Consider the following 23,244-nt stretch of genomic DNA (forward strand, 5'->3'; position numbering starts at 1 on the left):
GCCGGTCGTGGCTGTCGCTCATGTTCTAAACACTGAACGAGCATTCGGCCCAGGCCAGGCCAGGGCAAACTTTTTTTTTGTTTTTGGTCAGTCGCTGGTCAGGGTGGGGAGAGAGTGTAGCCCTGCGTCCCACAGTCGGTAGAGGCGTTTGTGTCGGATACGACATTCTAACAGAGCGCGGCCACATTGGAACGAATTCCCCCGTAGAGAGAGGATGCTTCCCCAAGTCTTCTCATGGACTGCAGGATCTCCGCCACAGCCACAGTCTCTCTCCCCCCTTTGACGGAGAGAGAGGGGAGTCTCTCCTCTCTGTAATGGATACTTCTAAGGCCGGGCTGGGTCGTCCAGCAGATGCTGCCAATTTTAAGCCTCCTCCACTGACCTGAAGATTCTCAGTGCAAAGGTGCAACCCGCGGTCCCGTCCCTACGCTACAAAGAGCAGAGCCTGTGTCATCCATGCCTCGTGGAAGAGGGGAATGATGGTTGGTCCCCCAGTTCTACTCCCTTCTAGGGGACAAACGCCACAGCGCAGGCCACTGTCCGCCGTTCTCAGGCTACACTGGAATGCAGAAGAGGCCCCGCGTGGCCGAGTCGGATATTTCTCTCTCACGACCGGTCTGTTCCGTTGCTCTCTCTCTCTCGCGCTTCTCGCTCAGATAGGGGACGCTACCATTCCTGCCTGAAATGATGTCTGGTTTTTATAGGACCTAGACTCTTCTTGTGGAGCGAGTCACTTTATCTCCCTGTGCCTCAGCTCTAAATTAAGCCCGGGAGCTCCTGCCTCCTGGTTCCGCTCTGTCCTCTACAGCCCTCTTCCCTCACCCCCACCCTCCATTACAAACACAGAGGCCCCTCCATGCCTGATCTCTCGAGCCCATCCCCACCCCCCACACCCCTCCCTTAACCCAAAGTGCCACACTGGAGCGACCCTCCAGAAAACCCAAAGGCAATGAGTGCGGTACCTTTAAATGACAGGGGAGCAGACACCAGGGTGGAGAGTGTCAAGTCAGCGTTCCAGCGGGTGAGGTCTGCTAGGATGTGGGGGGAGTGGGGGGGGGGGTTACAGGGATAGGATTAAAAAGCCTAAAAGAATGCAATTTCTTTTTATACAGCGAGCGGCGAGTCAGTAGAAAGGTCCGCAAGAGGAAGAGATGGACATGGATAAGCCATTAAGTGCTTGTGATCGCCGCGTTGCTGTACCAAAAAGGAATCCGTTGTAGTGGGTAAATGAATATGGACTGCGCCACTGTAGCTTCTGTCCCTTTTCCCCTTCCAGGTTGGTCCTGCCCACGTGCCTTCAGGTTCTCCATGAGCTATGTGTCATCATCATTGTCACCAAAGATTCCTCCTTTCTTCCCCCCTCACCCCACCCGATACCTTTGACCTGACACCCCCCCCCCCCCCACACCACAAGGGTCTTGGCCTTATGGTTTCTCAAGCCCCCAAATGGGCAGATTTTCACCAACGACTGCCCCCAACCCAAGGCTTGTTGGAGGCTCACAGGCAAACGTTGATCTGCTTGGAAAGTTCTCGCTCCAGATCTAAGATCAGCGCGTCAAAGTCCTTCAGGTTGAGCCTGGGGTTGAAGGGGCTCTCCAGGTCCACAGCCTCCGAATCGTCCACCAGCGCAAAGTCTCCTACGAACAGCGCCCCCCTCTGGTCCAGGAAGCCTTCCCTGAGGTCCAGAACCAGGTTCTCCTCCTCATTCTCGCTGTCCGTGGCGGCCACTTCATCGTAATCCACGTCTGCCGCGCCGCCGGCGGGCACCAGGAGGTAGTCCTGCCCGCAGATGCTCCAGTCCCCTGCATAGCGGTTGGTGGGTGGGCTCTCCAGGCCGCGGCAGCGGTTGCGGGCCACCACCTCGCTCTCCAAGAGGTCCAGTGCCAGCTGGGGTGGTTCCTTCTGGCGCAGGCAGCTGGCAGGCTTCAATGGCGCCTTAGCCCTGAAATTCAGGATTTTCCGTCTGGGGTCTGGAAAACGAAAAGGAAGCAGGGTTGTAACGGCGTTTTCCACACTTTTTCATTACCCTGACTGGGGCGAGGGGAGCACAAGCTAGCGTGTGAGTCAGCGGTATCTACGCAGACAATTTTGGGTAAAAGTCCATGCAAGATCTACCGTGGATCTTCTCACTAAGCTACCCCGTAAACTCTTTTCTTCACGGGCTTTCAAAAAGGGTAGAACATTTTTTTTTACTTTTTTATTAAGAGTCCACATTAAATATGGCCATCAGGGCACTGCATTCATTCTATCACTTTTGTTTAATTAAAAAAAAAAAAATCATAAACCACCTTTCCATGTAAAATCTGTTCGGAGAAATGTAACACACCCCCTACTTCTGTGTTATGGAAAAAAACTCTTAGTGGCCAAGCATCAAGGGGCAGTTGGTGAAAGGAGTGCAGACCCCCCCCCGGACCCCCTCCCCCCACTCATCAGTGGTTCAACATCCCATTAGAGTCTAAGCAGGGTGGAAGGGCAGGGACAGTGGGATAGAAAGATCTGGAAAAGCTAAATCCTTCTGTTACTCACTCGGCCAGACCTGTAGAAGGTAATGCAGCACCTCGATGTGTCTCTTGAAGTCGACTGCGTTCACAATTTCCTCGCAGTGCGCATAGCTCCGGGTTCCCTGCTGCGAGGGGTCCTGGTTCTGGTTGAGTAGGACGGGCCCAAAGCACACAGCAATGTTCTGAGAGGTCATCCGGTTATACTCATGGAAAGAAGACACCAGGCTCAGATGGTCCAAGAGGGTGGTGAGAGTGGCCTGCAGGGGGATAGAGAGAGAGAGACCCTCAGCTGCAAAATAATGGGAACAATACCAACGGCAGAGCTCCCCCTCCATGAGTGGTGCCCAACGGCACAGCTCCCCCTCCATGAGTGGTGCCCAACGGCACAGCTCCCCCTCCATGAACAGTACCCAACGGCACATCTCCCCCTCCATGAGCGGCGCCCAACGGCAGAGCTTCCCTTCCATGAGCGGCGCCCAACGGCACAGCTCCCCCTCCATGAGCGGTGCCCAACGGCAGAGCTCCTCCTCCATGAGTGGTGCCCAACGGCACAGCTCCCCCTCCTTGAGCGACGCCCAATGGCAGAGCTTCCCCTCCATGAGCGGCGCCCAATGGCAGAGCTTCCCCTCCATGAGCGGCGCCCAACGGCAGAGCTTCTGCTTACCCTGCCCAAGTCTCTCAACATTTTTGGCTCCTTTACGTCAATAAAATCTCACACAAAATCAGTAACTCCCCAACAAAAGATTAAGGGTACCGAATGACAATGTCACCTTAGCCAGTGTTGGTTTTACCCTGTTGCATTTGTAGACATGACTGGAGACTGACCCGAATACCCAACCAACTGCTGCAGAATTTCTTGCTCCCCCCACCACCCACACTGCATACGCTATCATCCCAAGGAGCAGAAGAAGAACAACAAGAACTGAACCATAACACAGAAGCATGGAGCTGGCAATGAGCCCTGGACCCCAGTTGACGGCTTCTGTGTTTGGATGTGCCCACAGGTTACCTTCTCAATCTCGGGCAAGCAGTTTAAGAGTGAAACTGCCTCCTCCCCGGAGCCGCCCGCCTGCTCCTGGCTGCTGGCCCTCCTCCCGGCGGGCCGCTGCGACATGGCCTGCAGAACCACCTTGTACAGGGTCGTGGTGATGAGTGGGGTGGGCAGCTCCCGGAGGTAATCCTTCAGAATTCCTGCAGGGATCCAGAGAGACATCAGTAATCAATTACAGGGGGGGGACAACAACCTGACTTCCTGCTCAGGCTCTGATCCTGTCTTGTAGTTTTAAGACAACAGTGGAATAAAAGTGCTATAAGGTTACTCTTAGTTTTCACAGCCAGGTGCCCTACCAACCTACCTGTCACCACGTTGATGTCCGGGTAGAGCTCTTCGGATAACGCCACGGCGCTGCTGTCCCTCTCGAAGGCATCGCGCAGTTCTTTCTTCACCGCTGCCGAACCACACAGCCGGTAGAGCCCAACGACCTGAACACAGAGCCACCAAAGGAACCAGGGAGAAAAAATTAAAAAAAAAAATTTAAAACACATCGCGCATCACAGAAGGAAATAAGTCTGAGCTCAATGTCTATAAAATCTCCTACGGCAGGGGGTCAGCAGGCAGCCCCAAAGCAGAACAGCCAGGGGTTTCCAAGCAAATCGCGGCATAGGACAGACAAAGCTACCGGAAGAAAGAAAGGGAAGCAGAATGGGTCCAATAGATAGGCCAAGGCTGAAATAAAGGCCCAATTCATGGTCACGGGAAGGGGGGGGGGGGGTGGGGGGGGTGTGAGACAGGGAACCGTTCGGGACACCAGGAACCTGGGAGCACCAACGCACCTCATCAGAGGGCAGAGTACCAGGGTTCCATCCTGCTGCGGCCACTATAGCAGCCGCTGGAGTGTGGCAGCAGCTCTCCTGAGCTCTAACGGCAATGGCACCGGAGGCTGGCGGCGGCAGCAGCAGCACCTGAGGGTTTCCTGCCCAACCTGGCCTGCACAGGACATCAGTGGGCCCAGTGATTGGCCTAACGCAATTAGCAAAAGCAGAGGATAAAACTTTCTTTAGTCATATATAAAACGAAAGGAGGAAGACCGAAAGGGAAAAGTAAGAATTAAAGAGGAGGGTTTAGTGAAGATGAGGACCGGAAAAAAGCAAATATCTTGCACTAGTTTTCTGGGTAGTCTCCTTAGAAGAGGACGATGGGTCAGAGGCAAGGACATAAGGGAGTTCACACAAGCTAGGGTGGGGGGGGGGGGGGGGAAGACCCCGGCTCACCTTCAGACCTCGCTTCTCAATCTCCGAGACGCACTTCTGGATGAGCAGGGGCACCCTGACCGCCGCGTCCTCCCTCTCCACCAGCTGGCGCAGCTCCACGCCGAAGACGCGGGGCTCCTGGCGGATGCTGCCGGCGACGGCAGCGGCGGGGGGTGCTTCCCACTGCTCCACCAGGGTGAGCTTGGCGTATAGGAGGCCACGCGGTTCCAGCTTCACAGCCAGCTGCTGGCATCTGGAGCCTGCGAGCGGGGTACAGGAATAAGACAGAGAATATTATTTATCACCCCCCACGATGGGGCAAAAATACACTCAGCCCCGTTTTTCAAAATTTAAAAAACAAAAACAAAAAAAAACAACCCCTCCTATGCACTTTGTGAGTGCTTTGGAATAAGATAACACTCGCGTTCAGCAACGTGTGGCCATGCACTTCCGTGTGTGGCAGCCAGAGGGCACTCTTACATCGTAAGAGTGCCCTCTGAACAGCACGGATTAGGTTCTCATAAGTCACAGAAACCGCCAAGGACCAAGAACAGGGTGGGCCACCTTACCCCAGGTCAACCGAACAGGCTGCTCCAGTCCTGGTTCCGACCCGGTGCATGCATGGATTTCTAATTCCTGAATCTGCCCCCCCCCCCCCACCCCCCCAATCCCCTCACTTGATTTCTCTATGAAAACCGGAATGACTCCCCCCCCCCCCCCCGTGGCGAAAGCGACACCGGGGTTAGCCCGTACGGCCGATCTGGAGTGAGACGGCGCCCCCCCCCCCCCCAAGCTCCCCCGCCTTCGCAGAAACAGACGTGGCAGGAAGAAAGAGGGAAACCGGACCATCGCTCCGGTCAACCGCTGAGACAAAGGACAGCTTGTCCTTTTTATTTCGGCTTCACGGGCACCGCGCCCTCGCCCAGCCGTGTTCCCGGGCGCGCGCTCGTGACCGCACGGAGCGATGCGTCAGCTTCTCTCTCTCTAAGCGCGACCTTTTCCCGCTATGTTCAGCCACCCAAGGTAAAAGCAGATGATGATGTCATCGGGTATTTTTAGAGACGCGCCCCACTATTGGTCGACCATGCAAGCCCTCCCTGGCTTGGTCACGTGTTCCTGCCTGGCCAACCAATCCCCTGCCTCCAATTTTTTTCAACCAAATTTGCCAATCTCAAGCGTCCCCAGGAGGGTGGTGGACGGGGCTGGGGTTACCTTTAAAGACCTGGGGCAGGCTGACCGTCCCGTGGCAGCAAACCCGGTTCTTGCAAGTGCTGGGCTCCCAGGAGAAGACCACGAGCTTCAGGAGCTGCGAGCTCTCCAGCTCCAGGTTGAAGGTGTGGTTCAGAGCGAGGAAGGGAGCCCTGCAGGGCAGCAGCGCGGTGTGGGCCCTGTTGGCCCCGTCCACCTGCAGGGCGCAGAAGACGTCCCTGGAGTCCGCCCTGGGGGGCTTGGCATCCTGCAGCCCGCAGAGGTGGACGCTGACCAGGCCGGACAGGTACTGGACGCATCGGGGGTGCTCGCTGGCGCGGTAGGGACGGAAGGCGGACAAGTCCAGCTTGGGGCCCGCTCCGCCTCGGGGGTCGGGGGCCTGGGGCTCTCCTGCCCCCTGCCCCCGGGTGCCGCCCTTCTCCGTCCTGGCGATGAGCTCCGGAGAGTCCCCGTCGCTCAGGTACCCGCCCTTGACGGTCGACTTCGAGCAGCCCTCTCTGGCCCGGCTCCTCCACAGGCTCTCTCTGGAGGACACGCTGGTGTCCAGGTGGTACCGGCTGATGACGTTCCCGGACTCCTTGTGCAGGCTCTGGGGGGGCGAGGAGCCGCCGCTCTGCTCCTGCCTGCTGGCCCGGGCGGACCGCAGGCTGAGTTTCCGGCGCAGCTCCGGAAGCTTCTTCATCTTCATGGACAGCCGGCGCACCGTGCCCGGGGACTTCCCCTTGCTGACCGGGCCGCGGTTCTCTGATGGGGCCTTAAGGTCCGTGTGGGCGGTACCAGTGGCGTTTTGTAAGCAAGGACCTGAAGAGGAGTCAGAGAGAGAGAGAGAGAGAGAGAGAGAGAGAAGAATGAAAAGTCAAGTCTCTCACGGATAACGAGCTGAAGAGGGAGATTCCTCCGAAACCCTGTAGAGTCGGGCGATTCTACGGTGAGCACGAGAAGGAAGACCTGACAGAGACCTTCAAATACTGTGTCAATACGGGTGATTTATTACCGAATATGAAAAGGAAGACCTGAGATGGACCTTCCAACACGGCATCAATACGGGAGATTTAACAAGCCAGCATAAGGAAGACCTGAAAGGGACCCGCAACTCAGCGGCATTCATTCCAGAGAAGTTTTCATCTCTACTAACATTGAGTTAAGTACTTCATCAATTCATTTGAGACTTTATGTGAAATATATTTCAAAAAGCAACCGATGATTATACCCACAGCACAAAGAAGCTTTTCAGCTCTTGAGGGGTACCAGGTTAACATCTCAGACCCTGTGCTAGATGATGGTTGCTGAACAAACAAATATATTGTTGTCCATAGTCCGTTATTAAGTGAGAAATTGATTCATATTTTTGTGGAATCAAGAAATACAGCATGCAAAGGGACCAGATTGATTCAAATTTCCAGAGGCTAAGGGGCCTGTACTCAGCAAGATCTAAAAAAAAAAAAAATGCTTCCTTACCAGAGGTCTCTGCTTTCTGGGAGCCATTGCTCTCTGCCGGATTCGTTGAGTGCAACGCCTCTGCCAATACCTCCTGGCAGCGAACAGCGTGGACGCAAGAGCTCTCAGTCGCTCCATTGGGAAGCAGGGAGGTTCCCAATGTCCCTACACCGTTATTGTCCTTCATGGTGAGATTGGTGACATTTGGTAGTGTCCTGCTGCCTCTAGCCCTAAGCTGTGTGACCTCCGGGTGCCTCCTCCATGACTCACTTTTGTCCAGCAAGCTGGAGAGGTCCTCTTCCTCCGGGATAGGGTTGTACCAGATGTCCCCTTCGTCATCAACAATGCTTGATTCCTTCAGTTCCCCAATGGAGCTGAAGGCAAACCGCAGGCCGTCCTCAAAGCCTGGAGTCTTTCCAGAAGAGAGCACCCATTCCCGGCTGCTCCTGTCAAGGCTCTGGAGGTAGGCCCCATGGCTGCTACACTTGGCTGTGCTGGAGGAAGCACAGAGCTCTGCGTATCCAAGCACAGACTGAGCGTCATCTACGCTGGAGGCCAAGAAGCCAACTTCCGCACACTTTTCGCCAGTCCAAACTTCTTCCTGCCTTAGATAATGGATTCCTGAGGAAAGTGCACGGTCCTTGTTGGATCTCTGTGGGCAACTCTGGCTCCTGAAGAGGGATGTGGCTTTGGAGGGTCTCTGATCTGCTCCCTTGCCGGCATCAGAAGGTTGACCTAGAAGGCGGCTGCCTTGCCCGCCGGGCCTGGCTCTTTGTTCCGGCGAGGCTTGGGCACCGCCAAGAAGCTTTCTGCCGAAAGAGGCGCCGTCTTCTCTGGCAGAGGAGGAGGAAACCCTGGCCCACTTTTGCTTTCTGGACACGGTGATGTTAGGGACCTTCCTGCCTGCTTCTTCCAAGTCTTGTAGCACGGCGGCCCGCGAGGGCTCTGGGTCAGAGGGTGTGGGGTCGGCGTCCGATGCTTTAGAAGGTCGATCTGAAAGACATAATTGAACCTGGGCGTCACTATGATTGGACGCAGCTATAAACCTGGAAATCACTCCCCCATGCCCCACCAATTCCACCACCCACCCTGTGAATGGCCATCCCTTGCTCTCTTTCTCCCTTAAAACTCCAACTCTGAAACATTTTTGGGGGGAAAGGAGTGTGTATAGGTGAGGGATCTCCTTCTCTCTCACATCCCATACTCCTCTTAAGAGATGGCCTGTCCCATAACTTATCTTGACTTTTAACCAACGGAGTCCCTGGAGCAGGGAGCTCAGAGGAGAAGACGACCTTAGCAGGCAGAGGAGGGGGGTGAAAGGGAAGAGAGAGGAAGACCAGGGGGGGGGGGTGAGAGATCCAGAGGAGGGTGAAAAGCAGCTTGCAGAGTCGTCAGGAAAGCAGCACATCCACGCTTTTGATCAAGCACAGTCAGAGAGTTGGCGTTCGCCTGGGAGCTTTGGAGGGTTCATCTGCTACGAAACAGGAGGCAAGATTGGGATACAAAGTGCGAGAGAGAGAGAGAGAACAGGGGTGTCTGCCACCCCTCTCCCATCTTCTGCCCACCCCCTGAATCCCACCCATGCTATTGTCAGGCTCAGTATCCTGATCAACACTCAACAACCCCCCCCCCCCAAAAACAGATCCCTCCCCCCCCATACATGTTCTGAAAAAGGACCATGGGGGGGGTGCTCATGAGATCCATTCTATCGTGATTTTCCGCTTTTAGCAGGAACGGGAGCTCAGAGGCAGAGTTGCCGCGGTGTCGCCCCTTTTGAAACTCTTCGGCACATGGCTTCCTCTGTGGCCCGGTTATTCGGGAGCCCTAGACAGCCCTGAGCCCTCCCTGGACAAAGTGGGCTGCTTGATGTTGGAGGAGACCAAGCACCCACAGAGCTGGCACCCAGGAGGTTCGTCCACCACCACCACCACCACCATCGGAAATCCCAACCCTGACAGAGTCCCAAGCTCAGCAGCACCAGGGGAGCCGGAAGGTCCCTCCACCTCTTGGGGGGGGGGGGGGGAGGAATTGCCACTGCCCTTCCCCTCCATATCCTCAGCCCTCCCTCAACTGCCTTTCACCCCTTTCCAGTTCTCCTCAGCTATTTAAAAAAAAGAAAAAACAACAACTCCTTGCAAGCAGTTTTCCCAGCTAAAGAAGCCCAAAAATAACTTGGACGTTGCAAAGCAGGAGAGCTGCGGATTTATGGCAGAGGCCAGATAAAGCGGCAGGGGCGAGCCAGAAACCAACACACACACACACAGACACAGACACACACACACTCTCTCTCACACACACACACACTCTCTCTCTCACACACACAGACACACACACTCTCTCTCTCACACACACACACACTCTCTCTCACACACACACACACTCTCTCTCACACACACAGACACACACACACATACACACACTCACACTCACACAGACACACACACACACAGACACACTCACACACACACAGACACACACACAGACACACACACTCACAGACACACACACTCACTCTCTCTCACACACACACTCACAACTGCAAACATGTGAGCCCAGCCAGCTGGCAATTAAAATTCTTAAGATCTTCCTCCTCCCTCGCCTTTATTTATTTATTTTTTGGGGGGTTCTGGCTTTTTATTCCGCCCCTGAGAAACTATTTTAAGCGTGTGAAGGTTTGGGAACGGCCGCCGCCTCCGCTAGCGCCAGTAAGAATCCATCCACAGAACATAAGCTCAGAAGATATGACATTATAGTTTAAGTTTCAAATTAAACAACTCATTTTAAATCAGAAGTAACGTTCCCCCCCCTCCTATACGTCAACGTTATAGGAAATCTGAGAGGCAAGATGTCCCATTAAGCAGAATTTACAGGAAAATCTATGCCAAATGTACAAGAACCATGTTTGCTTCAGAATTAGCCGGTGCCGTTTAATCTTAATGCCAAACCCCCCCTTAAAGGTTAGCATGGTACTCAAGATAAACCGGTAGCTGTTCAGGTTCTCTAAAAATACATCTAGAATTCTGATGTACAACAATACAAGAGCATGGGAAATAGTTTGGAAAAATTCAATTAAAAAAAAAAAATCCATCCACTCCGGATTTGCCTCCGCATGGGAGCCCAGTGCCAGATCCATAATTCACTCACCCGGCCCCCCCCCCCTGCCCCGGGAAGTGGTTTCACTCCCGGATCGATCACTCCAGGAGGTAGCCTCACACCGGATTAAAAAAAAATCGAGGCGAGCGGAGCTTTGGAGTCGGCCCCAGAATTAAATCTGGCCGTGGGCGCAAACCGTTCTGCGTTTACTCCTAGAGTCCTTCCGCAGTGCGAAAAAAGAACAGGGAGTGAAACCAGACCGATTAATCCAGAACCAAATACCGAACTAACTGAGGCAGGCGTGGAAGGGGCCCCGATGTGAAGACAGGGCCAGTAAATCAGGGGCCACTGCCCTGCTGGCTGTCAGAGCCCCACGTAGGTGTCAGGCTAATATACAGGTAAAGCATGAGCACAGCACTGACAGCTGCAGGGCAGATCTTCATCAGAGCCCCGTGCAGGCGTCACACTGATACACGTAAAGCATGAATACAGCACAGACAGCTGAAGAGCGGATCTTCATCAGAGCCTCATGCAGGCGTCACACTGATACACGTAAAGCATGAATACAGCACAGACAGCTGAAGAGCAGATCTTCATCAGAGCCCCATGCAGGCGTCACACTGATACACGTAAAGCATGAATACAGCACAGACAGCTGAAGAGCAGATCTTCATCAGAGCCCCATGCAGGCATCACACTGATACACGTAAAGCATGAATACAGCACAGACAGCTGAAGAGCAGATCTTCATCAGAGCCCCATGCAGGCATCACACTGATACACGTAAAGCATGAATACAGCACAGACAGCTGAAGAGGCATCACACTGATACATGTAAAGCATGAATACAGCACTGACAGCTGCAGGGCAGATCTTCATCAGAGCCCCGTTCAGGCATCACACTGATACATGTAAAGCATGAGCACAGCACTGACAGCTGCAGGGCAGATCTTCATCAGAGCCCCATGCAGGCGTCACACTGATACACGTAAAGCATGAATACAGCACAGACAGCTGAAGAGGCATCACACTGATACATGTAAAGCATGAATACAGCACTGACAGCTGCAGGGCAGATCTTCATCAGAGCCCTATGCAGGCGTCACACTGATACACGTAAAGCATGAATACAGCACAGACAGCTGAAGAGCAGATCTTCATCAGAGCCCCGTGCAGGCGTCACACTGATACACGTAAAGCATGAATACAGCACAGACAGCTGAAGAGCAGATCTTCATCAGAGCCCCGTGCAGGGGTCACACTGATACACGTAAAGCATGAACACAGCACAGACAGCTGAAGAGCAGATCTTCATCAGAGCCCCGTGCAGGTGTCACACTGATACACGTAAAGCATGAATACAGCACAGACAGCTGAAGAGCAGATCTTCATCAGAGCCCCGTGCAGGTGTCACACTGATACTGTAAAGCATGAATACAGCACTGACAGCTGAAGAGCAGATCTTCATCAGAGCCCCGTGCAGGTGTCACACTGATACACGTAAAGCATGAATACAGCACAGACAGCTGAAGAGCAGATCTTCATCAGAGCCCCGTGCAGGTGTCACACTGATACACATAAAGCATGAACGCAGCACTGACAGCTGAAGAGCGGATCTTCATCAGAGCCCCGTGCAGGCATCAAAATGATATTCTTAAAGCATGAATACAGCACGGACCTTAATCAGAGCCTATTCAGCTTTGTGCCCATGAGAAGTGACGCGTGGTACCAACGCTGCCTGCAGAGTCAGTGGCAGAAGGGCGGCAGACCCCCCCTCCCCCTCCCCCGCCGTCCTTTGCGGCTTAACCCAAGCTTTATGCACCCCATTCCTCTGACCTCTGCTGCCTAGCCCGGGCTTCAGACACCATCCCCCTCCCCTCCTTACCACTAAGCCCGTGGTCAGGCCAGATGCCCCCACCCAGGGCCACCTCGCTGTGCCCAGATGACCATTCTCTCCAGCCCGCTCCACTCTATGCAGAGCGCCGTCTGCCCCCGTGCAGCCACCTTCCTGACCGTGCCAAGCGAACCCAGTGCTCTTCCTGTGTGAACGCTTCATGCACAAGAAAAAAAACCACAGGGTCCCGAGACCCAGGGATCGGCACGGAGGCAACCACCGGTCGCGTCTCAGCCACCCTCGCCCTACGGACGCACGGCCACCGCGTCTTCCGGCGCCGTTTAAGCACCACAGAACATCTCTGCCCAGTGAAAAGGCCGTCTCAGGGGAAGAAAAAAAAAGGAAGCAGGCTCCCTCAGGAAGGGGCTTAAGCAGATGAGCAGAGCGAAGGCCTCCCAGGTGTAACCTCAGGGCAGGGACGGTGCTCCCATGCAGCAAAACAGGTGGTTGCCTAGGGCGTCAAGATTTTGTGGGCGGCAGAATCCTGCCAGTGTTCGGTCTAGAGAGGGGGCTACACCACGGCCAGTGCTATCGAAGAGGGGAGTGCCGAGACGGAGCCGCTGCTGCTGGTAGTTAAGTTGGGGAGGGGGGTGGGTGTGCGCGGGTGAGGCCAAAGGTTCACCTCGGGCACCAAATATGCTTGCACTGGCCCTGCCTCAGGGCACACACACAGCTGCCGTAGCTCTGAGCCAAGTTGGATTTCCTGTTGTTCGCAGTGCGGATATGAAAATGCAAAAGCCTCCTTCCTTTTATAACACTTGGATCGGGCGTCTCTCCTCCCACGCTTTTGAGGTCCTCGATGCACGAACAAGGTTTCCTTTTGTGCAGGACGCAGCCCTGGCAGTTTTAGCAAGCGCGGGGCAGCTACAGACCTTTCGAAGAGGGGGGGGGGGGAGAGATATCACCGAGGGGGGTTGCAAGCACTAGATAAGAATCCACTGCTGGATTTTATAGTTTTTATTATTCCTTATTCGGGAAAGGAACTGATTTACAGATGACAGGTTTCCAGCACCGCGCTGGGGCACGGCGAGGTTAAGCATTTTGTTCAAGGTCGCGGAGCCGGAACGGAAACGGGAGCCTCATAGTCCCCCGTCCCTCCCACCCACCTCCATCCAGGATTTATCTCTCGATGCCTTATTTGTGAAAGATTCCTAGAATGCTTGTAGCAAGGTCAAGAGTCAGGAAATGCCGACTCGAGAGGCAAGAGCAGGGTAAACGGAGCCATCCGGGGGTCACAGGCGGACAGCCAGGGTCAGAGCCGGGAGTTAGAGCAGAGGCACGGGGAGAGAAAGGGACTTCCCTCTGAGCTCACACGCAGAGCCCGTGACAGAGGGAACCCTGGACTCGAGCGCTAGGACCTTTCTTCCTTCCTGGTTACAAAAAAAAAAACCCACAACAATTCACAAAAAGCCAGCTGAGCTGACCCCCCCCCCCCCCCCCCCGAGGGCCGGCTGGGTCAGTGTGGCCAGATGTGTTCCTCAGCACAGCTTCAGCCATCCAGTGTGTCCTGTCCTCCCCCGGGGCACCGTTGCCATTCCGGCGGCACTAGCGCCGTGAGCGAGGACGGGTTTGGATCACTGGCGTCCACGGCATTCAGCCTTCCGGACCTTCTCTGGCACCAGCGCTGCTCCGCGGCCGACTGGGAAGCGATCAGGCCAAACATAAAACATGATAACAGCTGGGACTTCTCTCTCCCACCAGCTTCACCCCCCCACCCACTCCACACAGGTGGCCTAGATGAAATCCAGTGGCCCATTTGCCAACGGCAAGCCCGAAGCTCGATGCTGTGCAGGACTTTTTTTTGTAGCTGATGTAATCTGACATCGTTAGACATCACAGCGACGCAGCATAGTAGGCTTCCGCAGACAAAGAACGATGTGGCCGAACCCGTCTGCCTAAGTTGCCTCTCGCCTAGCACTGCTCTATGGATATCTCTCAGCTGGCAGTGGCACATGCTCGACAGCCTGCAGGAGATCGCCGCTTCTCTATTTTTTTTGCCTTACCTGGCGATGATAGCCAAATCAACCCAAGCTAGGAAAACTTTCCATCTCCTCTCCCACTCTTCCCCCCCCCCCCCCCGATACCGGGTGTTCACCGACATCTGCAGCCATTCAAAGCATAGGATGTGCCAAGTAGGGTGAAACCAAAGATCCATCAAGCCCATCATCCAACATCATCATCCATTCATCACCAACACAACCTTCTTCAAACTTCAGGTACTAAAAAGACTCAAACCGCTACTGTATTTTCAAGACTTCGGATCGGTACTCCAGGCCATTATATTCTCCAAATTAGATTACTGCAATTCCATTCTGCTAGGCCTTCCCGCTTCCTCCACCAAACCGCTTCAGAAGCTACAAAATTCGGCTGCCAGAATTTTAACAAACTCCAATAGAAGAGAGCACATCACACCCATCCTGAAAAACCTACACTGGCTCCCAGTAAACTTCAGAATTCTACACAAGTGTCTCACCATCATCCATAAAGGTATCTACAACCGAACACCCATCGATTTACACAACCCACTCACGCTGCACTTCTCTTCCAGACCCATCAGAGAAGCATACACAGGTACGCTACACACACCCCCCCCCCCCCCCCCAGCCAAATTCACACACCTCTCGTCCACCAAAGATCGAGCCTTCTCGACAGCAGCGCCAACCCATCTGGAATACCATGCCCACAGAGCTTAGACAAGAAGCTTGCAGGCAGACATTCAGAAAGAAACTCAAGACTTGGCTGTTTCTACAAGCCTTCCCGGATCTATGACCACCCCAACTGCTACAGCTCGCCTTGGTCCGCCACTCGACGTTCCCCATCCCTGACATGGCTTCCGACGTTACATTAATCAGTCCCGAGTTTTATGAACTAATACTATTTAGTCAGGAACATTTGATATTCCACAGCCCTAAGTATAGGATATCACGTATATATTTGATAATATTCAGTCCTGAGTACAAGTGATTATTATAGTCCTAAGTATATGATTAGATATTATTTATTTCTTTGTTAGCCATGGCTCTGGCTTTTCCTCCTCCCAGTTCAAGTGCCCCTGTTTTATTGTAACTTTCATTCACTGTTTCTCTCTTCGCCTATTGTTCACGTTGATGTTAATGTTATTGCACCGCTGTTTATTGTAAACCGATACGATATGATTGATATCATGAGTGTCGGTATAAAAAAGCCCTAAATAAATAAAATAAATAAATAAATCCTGTCACAACAGGGCCGGTCGCACTGGTCACGTGCTCTGCTGAGAGGGCCACAACAGAGCACAACTCACCGTGGCTGCATAAAGGGCTCGGCGGGGCCTAAAGAGAAAGCCTAGCTGGGTGGAAGAATGACTCAACTGGCCACCAGGAGCACTGACCTCCTCCCAGCTGCCCTCCGGCAATACAGAAGGAGCAGCGCTGGCATGGCCAAGGCCCAGCAGAAAGGAGGCGGCCTAAGGTATGTGTGCATGAGAGAGCCTGTGTGTGTGTATGAGAGAGCGTGTGTATGAGAGAGTCTGCGTGTGTGCATGCATGAGGGAGAGTGCCTGGGTGTGCATGAGAGTGAGGGGAGAACCTGCATGTGTGCATGAGAGAGAACACTTGCATGTGTGTATGAAAGAGCCATGTGCATGAGTCAGAGTGCCTGCATGTGTGTTTGAGAGAGAGCGAGCCTGTGTGTGAGCCTGAACGTGTGTATGAGAGACAGAGAGAGTCTGCATTAGTGTATGAGAGAGAGTGAGCACCTGCATGTGTGTAGGAGAGAAAGCCTGTGTGTGTTTGTGTGAAGGGGAGAGATTGTGTGGCCGCCCCTTCCCCCAAATCCACAACAATCTCTGGGTGAGTGGAAATCAAGAGATCCTGGTATTTCTTTCTTTATTTTAAATTTTGGGGTGTTATTTCATGTGTCTGCCATCTTCAAATATTGTAGTGGTATTTGGAAAATACTAGGACAAATTTAAGTGCCATTTTTAAATTACTAGATGGTTGTGGCCTTGTTTTGACATGAGGAAGTCAGATACCCCGAGGGCCGGTTTTGGGAAAAAATGCTCCGGGCTGATATTTTCCTGCAATCCGCCCCCTGAATCACAGTCGTCGGTCAAAGCACTGCTTTTACTTGTGGAAATGGATTGAAATTCACCCTCCACAGGATTTTATTTTCTTCTCTCCTTTCATTTTAACCACTTGAAAAAAACCACAAAAAAAAAAAACCCTCTCCTCACCTCTGCAAGACTTTGAAAGTCTGCAGGCCTGCAAGCACTGTGGGCTCTCTGAAATTAACCCTCCCTACCTAGCAGTTTGGCGACAACTTGTGAAAATTGTCATGCCAGTTAAGTTTCCTGAATCCCAATCAGTGCCAGTCACAGAGAGAGAGAGAGAGAGAAGCAACAGGTGCTCAGCTCACTCTGGTGAGAGAGAGAAAGAGAGAGAGTGAGAGCGAGAGATAGACAGAGTCAGAGCGAGAGAGACAGAGAGTGGCATGAGAGACAGAGAGAGGAAGCGAGAGAGACAGAGAGTGAGAGCAAGGGAGAGCAAGGGCGAGGGAGAGAGAAGCAACAGGTGCTCAGCTCACTCTGGTGAGAGAGAGAGAGAGTGGGAGCGAGAGAGACAGAGTGAGAGCGAGTGAGAGCAAGGGAGAGCGTGAGAGCAAGGGAGAGGGAGAGAGAAGCAACAGGTGCTCAGCTCACTCTGGTGAGAGAGAGAGAGACAGAGAGTGGGAGCGAGAGAGACAGAGAGGGAGCGAGAGAGACAGAGTGAGAGCAAGGGAGAGAGAGGGAGAGAGAGAGAAGCAACAGGTGCTCAGCTCACTCTGGTGAGAGAGAGAGAGACAGAGTGGGAGCGAGAGCAAGGGAGAGACAGAGAGAGGGAGCGAGAGAGACAGAGAGAGGGAGCGAAAGAGACAGAGAGTGAGAGCAAGAGAGGGAGATGGAGAGGGAGAGAGAGAGATAGGAGCTGACAGTGACTCAGCCCCTGAATAGGAGAGAGAAAAGCTACAGAGAGAGAGAAAAGACTGACAGTGACTCAGATCCTGAACAACAACAACACATGCCATACTAGGTCAGAACAAGGGTCCATCAAGCCCAGCATCCTGTCTCCAACTTGTAACCTGGCCAATCCAAGTTACAAGTACCTGGCAAGCACCCAAACATTAAATAAATCTCAAGCTACTATTGCCTATTAATTAATAGCAGTTTATGGATTTTTTTCCTCTAGCAACTTATCCAAACCTTTTTTAAATCCAGCTACACGAACTGCTATAACCACATCCTCTGGCAGTGAATTATAGAGCTTAATTGTGCATTGAGTGAAAGAATGTTTTCCGATTTGTTTTAAATTTCTATTATCTGAGAGAGTAAATAACTGTTTTACGTTAACTTGTTCAAGTACTTCATGATTTTAAAGACCTCTATCATATCTTCACCAAGCTGAACAGCCCTAACCTCTTCTGCCTTTCCTCATAGGGGAGCTGTCCCATCCCCTTTATCATTTTGGTTGCCCTTCTCTGTACCTTCTCCATCGCAATTATATCTTTTTTGAGATGCGGCGACCAGAATTGTACACAGTATTCAAGGTGCGGTCTCACCATGGAGCGATACAGAGGCATTATGACATTTTCCGTTCTATTCATCATTCCCTTCCTAATAATTCCCAACATTCTGTTTGCTTTTTTGACTGCCGCAGCACACTGAGCCGACGATTTCAATGTGTTATCCACTATGTCACCTAGATCTCTTTCTTGAGTTGTAGCACCTAATATGGAACCCAACATTGTGTAATTACAGCAACGGTTATTTTTCCCTATATGCATCACCTTGCACTTATCCACATTAAATTTCATCTGCCATTTGGATGCCCAATCTTCCAATCTCCTATAATTTGTCACAATCCACTTGAGATTTAATTACTCTGCATAATGCTGCGGCATCTGCAAATTTGATCACTCACTTGTCTGACCCCTTTCCAAACCAATTATAAATATATTGAAAAGCACCAGTCCAAGTACAGATCCCTGAGGCACTCCACTGTTTACCCTTTTCCACTGAGAAAATTGACCATTTAATCCTACTCTCTGTTTCCTGTCTTTTAACCAGCTTGTAATCCTCGAAAGGACATCACCTCCTATCCCATGACTTTTTAGTTTTCTTGGAAGCCTCTCATGAGGAACTTTGCCAAACGCCTTCTGAAAATCCAAATGCACCACATCTACCGGTTCACCTTTATCCACATGTTTATTAACCCCTTCAAAAAAAGTAGGAGATTTGTGAGGCAAGACTTGCCTTGGCTAAATCCATGCTGGCTGTGTCCCATTAAATCATGTCTTTTTATATGTTTTGTGATTTTATTCTTTATAACAGTTTCCATGATTTTTCCTGGCACTGAAGTCAGGCTCACTAGTCTATAGTTTCCCAGATCACCCCTGGAGCCTTTTTTAAATATTGGGATTACATTGGCCACCTTTCATTCTTCAGGTACAATGGACAATTTTAATGATAGGTTACAAATTAATTGAAATAGATCTGAAATTTCATTTTTGAGTTCCTTCAGAACCCTGGGGTGTATACCTTCTGGTCCAGGTGATTTACTACTCTTCTGTTTGTCAACCTGGCCTACCGCATCTTCCAGGTTCACAGTGATTTGGTTCAGTTTTCTGGATCGCCATCATTGAAAACCATCTCCAGAACGTGTATCTCCCCAACATCCTCTTCAATAAATACTGAAGCAAAGAATTCATTTAGTCTTTCCAGAATGGCCTTATCTTCCCTAAGTGCCCCCTCGATCATAGAGAGAAGTTACAGAGAGAGAGAGAGAAAGGACTGACAGAGGCTCAGCTTCCGAATAGGAGAGAAGCTACAGAGAGAAACGAATGACAATGACTCAGCTCCTGGATAGGAGAGAGAGAAGTCACAGAGAGAGAGAGAGAGAGAGAGAAGCGACAGAGTCTCAGCTCCAGAAAGAAAGGAAGAAGCAACAGGGACTCGGATCTAATCGGGAAGAGAGAGACAGTGAGGAGAAGCTATGTGGAGTTGGCTCCAGAGAGACTTAGCATGGGTTCATGTCATGTATGGAAGAGAGAGAGAGAAGCGACAGAGTCTCAGCTCCAGAGAGAAAGGAAGAAGCGACAGGGACTCGGATCTAATCGGAGAGAGAGAGAGAAGCCGCGTGGAGTTGGCTCCAGCGAGAAGTAGCATGGGTTCATGTCATGTATGGAAGAGAGAGAGAGAAGCAACAGAGTCTCAGCTCCAGAGAGAAAGGAAGAAGCGACAGGGATCGGATCTAATCGGAGAGAGAGAGAGAAGCCGCGTGGAGTTGGCTCCAGCGAGAAGTAGCATGGGTTCATGTCATGTATGGAAGAGAGAGAAGCGACAGGGCCTCTGCTCCCACCGCGCTGGAACTCCTGATGAAATCCTGAAACTCATTTAAGGCCCCCTCCTTTTTTTTTTTTTTCTCCAGTTTAGTTTTCCAGATCCATCCCAGCAGCTGCTCTTGGAATTTTCCCCCTTGCCCTTATAAAAGCTCCAATGGGCCCCCAACAGGACCCAGCAAAACCCCGTCCTGGGAACCCACAAGGCCATTACAGGTTTATTTTTATATTAAATATTATATATAGGCACGCAAGAGTCCCAAAACAAAACTGGCATTGTTGAAGGAGGAATGTGGAGCCGTTTCCTGTCGGAAAAGTAAAGGCTGGCGAGGGGAAGGAGGGGAGAATGCTTCTCAGCGAAACTGCCTTAAAAATGCAATAAGGTAAAACTGCAGCCAGTTCCATTTCTGCCAACATAACGGTTCATCATTCTGCTTTCCTTCCACCGTCTCGCAGGAGTCTGCCTTGCTCTCGTCTCCTTGCCTTTCTGTGTCTCGGGCTGTCTCCTTTGCCTTTTATGGATCACTGCTTCTCTCTCTCTTTTCTGGATCACTGTCTCTTGCTTCTCTCTCTCTTTTCTGGATCATAGTCTCCACTTCCCTCTCTTTTCTGCATCATAGTCTCCGCTTCTCTCTCTCTTTTCTGGATCAGTCTCCACTTCCCTCTTTTCTGCATCATAGTCTCCACTTCTCTCTCTCTCTTTTCTGCATCATAGTCTCCACTTCTCTCTCTCTTTTCTGCATCATAGTCTCCGCTTCTCTCTCTCTTTTCTGCATCACAGTCTCCACTTCTCTCTTTCTTTTCTGCATCACAGTCTCCACTTCTCTCTTTCTTTTCTGGATCATAGTCTCCACTTCTCTCTCTTTTCTGCATCATAGTCTCTGCTTATCTCTCTCTTTTCTGCATCACAGTCTCCACTTCTCTCTCTCTTTTCTGGATCATAGTCTCCACTTCTCTCTCTTTTCTGCATCATAGTCTCTGCTTCTCTCTCTTTTCTGCATCACAGTCTCCACTTCTCTCTCTCTTTTCTGGATCATAGTCTCCGCTTCTCTCTCTCTTTTCTGGATCACTTTCTCTGCTTTCCTATCTATTCTGGATTACAGTCTCCGCTTTCCTCTCTTTTCTGGATCATAGTCTCAGCTTCTCCCTCTCTTTTCTGGATCATAGTCTCAGCTTCTCTCTCTCTTTTCTGGATCACTCGCTCTCTCTCTGCCCCCCCCCCCCCCACCAAGTATCTCTCCCTTTCTCTAGCTGTCTCGCTTAGTCTCTCTCTTTGCCTCTCTGACTCTTCCCCTTGCTTTTGTATTAGACCCAGGATGTACTAAATGGTGTCCCCCCCCCCCCTCCCTATTTTGTACCTAAGGTGGAAATGCTTCCTACCTAGGCCCTATGTCTCTCTCCCTGGCTCCCTTTATCCTCTCACTCACTCTCTCTTGCTATTTATGTGCGCCCCCACCCCCTAATCTCTCGCTTTCGTTCAGATTCAGCTTCTTATTGGCCTGAAAATTTGTTCAGATGTTGCCAACATAAAGTGGCTAAAATAAGAGAGAGAGAGCGAGAAACACCCACACAGATAACAGTAAAACAAAATTAGGTACAATCTCTGGTGGTCTCTCTCTCTCTCTCTCTCTTCAGGTCCCCTTCCTCCCCTCTTCATCTCTTGGGTGCCCTCACTCTCTCTCTCTCTGAATTTCTTATTTTTTTCTTCTCCTCGCTTTCTCCTCGCGAATGCCTTTAATCTCTCTCTCCTGACAGCTGTGACTTGCCCCTTCGGTCCTTTCACCCTCCCTCCCCCAACAAAAAAATGCCCTCCCCCTTAAAAAAAACCACAAAAAAAGACTTTAGAAAGACTATTACAAAACATAGGAGGAAAAAAGCCAACTGTAGAGCAAGGAAATAAAAAAACTGTCTGAAATACAAAAAACCAACAAGAGCAAGAAATATCTGGGGACGTTTATGTTACTCACAAGCCCTGAAGCAATTCACTTTAAGCCCAAATACAAAAGAAGCCTTTCAAAATGCAGAAAAAGATGCAAGAAGACAACAACAAAAAAAAAGGAGGGTGGTGGGGAGAGAGAAACCCCAGACCCTCTCCCTCTCCAAGAAGAGAGAGAGAGAGAGAGGCGCTGCCAATCTCCCCTGCAATGCGATTCACCAAATTCACAAACCCTTTTAGTAAATGTGATTTTTTTTTTTTTTTACCTCTGTCCTGCAGCTCCGATTTTTTCCTCCTCAGCTTCTCTTTCCCTCGCAGCCGGGACAAAGTTTTCCTGAGTAGGGGCTCGGCCATGGCCCTCTCCCCCCCCACCACCACCACCACCCTCCTCCCCTAGCTTGGAGCTGGGGAGGGAGGGGGGGCCGGGGTAGATTATTTTAAGTTGTCCTGAGGAGGTAGAAGATGCCTCTGCTCTCTGCACCCTTCTTCCCTCTCCCTGCATCCCTAGCCCGGAGCCTCCATTCTCCCTCCATCCTGCCCTCCCCTCCACTCCTCTGGCAGGCCCTAGACAGGAAACACCACTGAATTCCACAGATGCTTTTCTGGCAAACTGGATTTTTTTTTTTTCTTTTTTTGGGTCTGAGCCTGGAAGTTTTTCTGGGAGTTGTAGGCTGCTGGGCGACTGAAGGTGGTGGAGGGAGGGGAGGGGAGCAGTCAGCCACCCACCCTATTCAGCTGGGGGGGGGGGGGGGAAAAAAAAAGAAAGCCCCACACCCAGTTTTTTTTTTTTTTTTTGCATGTTAAAAGAAGTTCAGTTTTTCCTGTGGCTATAGCCCCATGCATGGCCTCTGAAAGGATTTCCAAAGGCTGCTTTCCCCACTGCAGTCTTGGCTACCGCTGAATGATCCAGTCCCTTCTGCTTTCCGATAGCCCCCACCCCCAACAGTAGGTTTCTCTCATTAAAAGAACTACCGTACGATAGCTGAAGCCAGTGGGAAGCAAAGTTAGAGAGCCCAGGGGCCAAGCCAGAGTCTCCCACCCGAATCCAGGCTGGCTGGGCAGCGCCGCTGATGGGTTTGACGCTTCAGCGGGAAAGGAAGGCGGCCCACGAGAGCCAGGTCATCAGGGGCAGGCTGATACGGTCAACCCCCCCTAATCAGGCCTCACCAAGGTCAATAGGAACTACAAATCCCAGCATGCACCAGACTAGAGGATAAAAACCAAGACTGGATCCAACTTATCCTTTATGACATGATAAGCCACTTTACTAGAGATACGCAGTCTGTTGTGCCGGTCCTCATACAGGGCCTACAGCCAGCTTAATTTTCTTTCAAGGCAGGTCAATCTGGGCCTACTTTTTTTCCCCCACTGCCTGCTGGAACTTGTAGTTCTAGCTATTTTTTTTTTTTTTTTTTTTAAGCAAAATGTAAATAAAGATCAACACCCATGTGGTAGGTGAGACCTTTTTATTCAGCCCAAACATAAGACCAGGCCTTCCCAAACCTGCCCCAGGGACCCCCATCCTCTCCCACCGCGCCCAGGTCAATCCTGTTTCCAGGATATTCAGAATG

At 51.6% G+C, this 23,244-nt stretch overlaps 1 protein-coding gene across 7 annotated transcripts in view; it reads right to left on the bottom strand.

Moving 5' to 3' along the window:
* Nucleotides 1-1,398: 1,398 nt before the first annotated feature.
* SYDE1 (synapse defective Rho GTPase homolog 1) overlaps nucleotides 1,399-23,244 on the bottom strand; it is a 37,112-nt gene continuing 15,266 nt past the window's right edge. For 6 of the 7 annotated variants that reach the window (XM_029584235.1, XM_029584232.1, XM_029584231.1 and 3 more), the window contains 7 exons: nucleotides 7,419-8,390; nucleotides 5,964-6,761; nucleotides 4,773-5,011; nucleotides 3,857-3,983; nucleotides 3,511-3,692; nucleotides 2,527-2,758; nucleotides 1,400-1,970 (listed from right to left, as the gene is read on the bottom strand). In XM_029584235.1, the coding sequence (XP_029440095.1) occupies nucleotides 1,498-1,970; nucleotides 2,527-2,758; nucleotides 3,511-3,692; nucleotides 3,857-3,983; nucleotides 4,773-5,011; nucleotides 5,964-6,761; nucleotides 7,419-8,390 (3,023 nt within the window). In that variant the 3' untranslated portion in view covers nucleotides 1,400-1,497. Of the gene's footprint in view, nucleotides 1,971-2,526; nucleotides 2,759-3,510; nucleotides 3,693-3,856; nucleotides 3,984-4,772; nucleotides 5,012-5,963; nucleotides 6,762-7,418; nucleotides 8,391-21,939; nucleotides 22,254-23,244 lie in introns of those variants that run through there. The other variant, XM_029584236.1, reaches the window with a different exon arrangement.

Source organism: Rhinatrema bivittatum, chromosome 19 (genome assembly GCF_901001135.1).
Source record: "Rhinatrema bivittatum chromosome 19, aRhiBiv1.1, whole genome shotgun sequence".
NCBI classification, from domain to species: Eukaryota; Metazoa; Chordata; class Amphibia; order Gymnophiona; family Rhinatrematidae; genus Rhinatrema; species Rhinatrema bivittatum.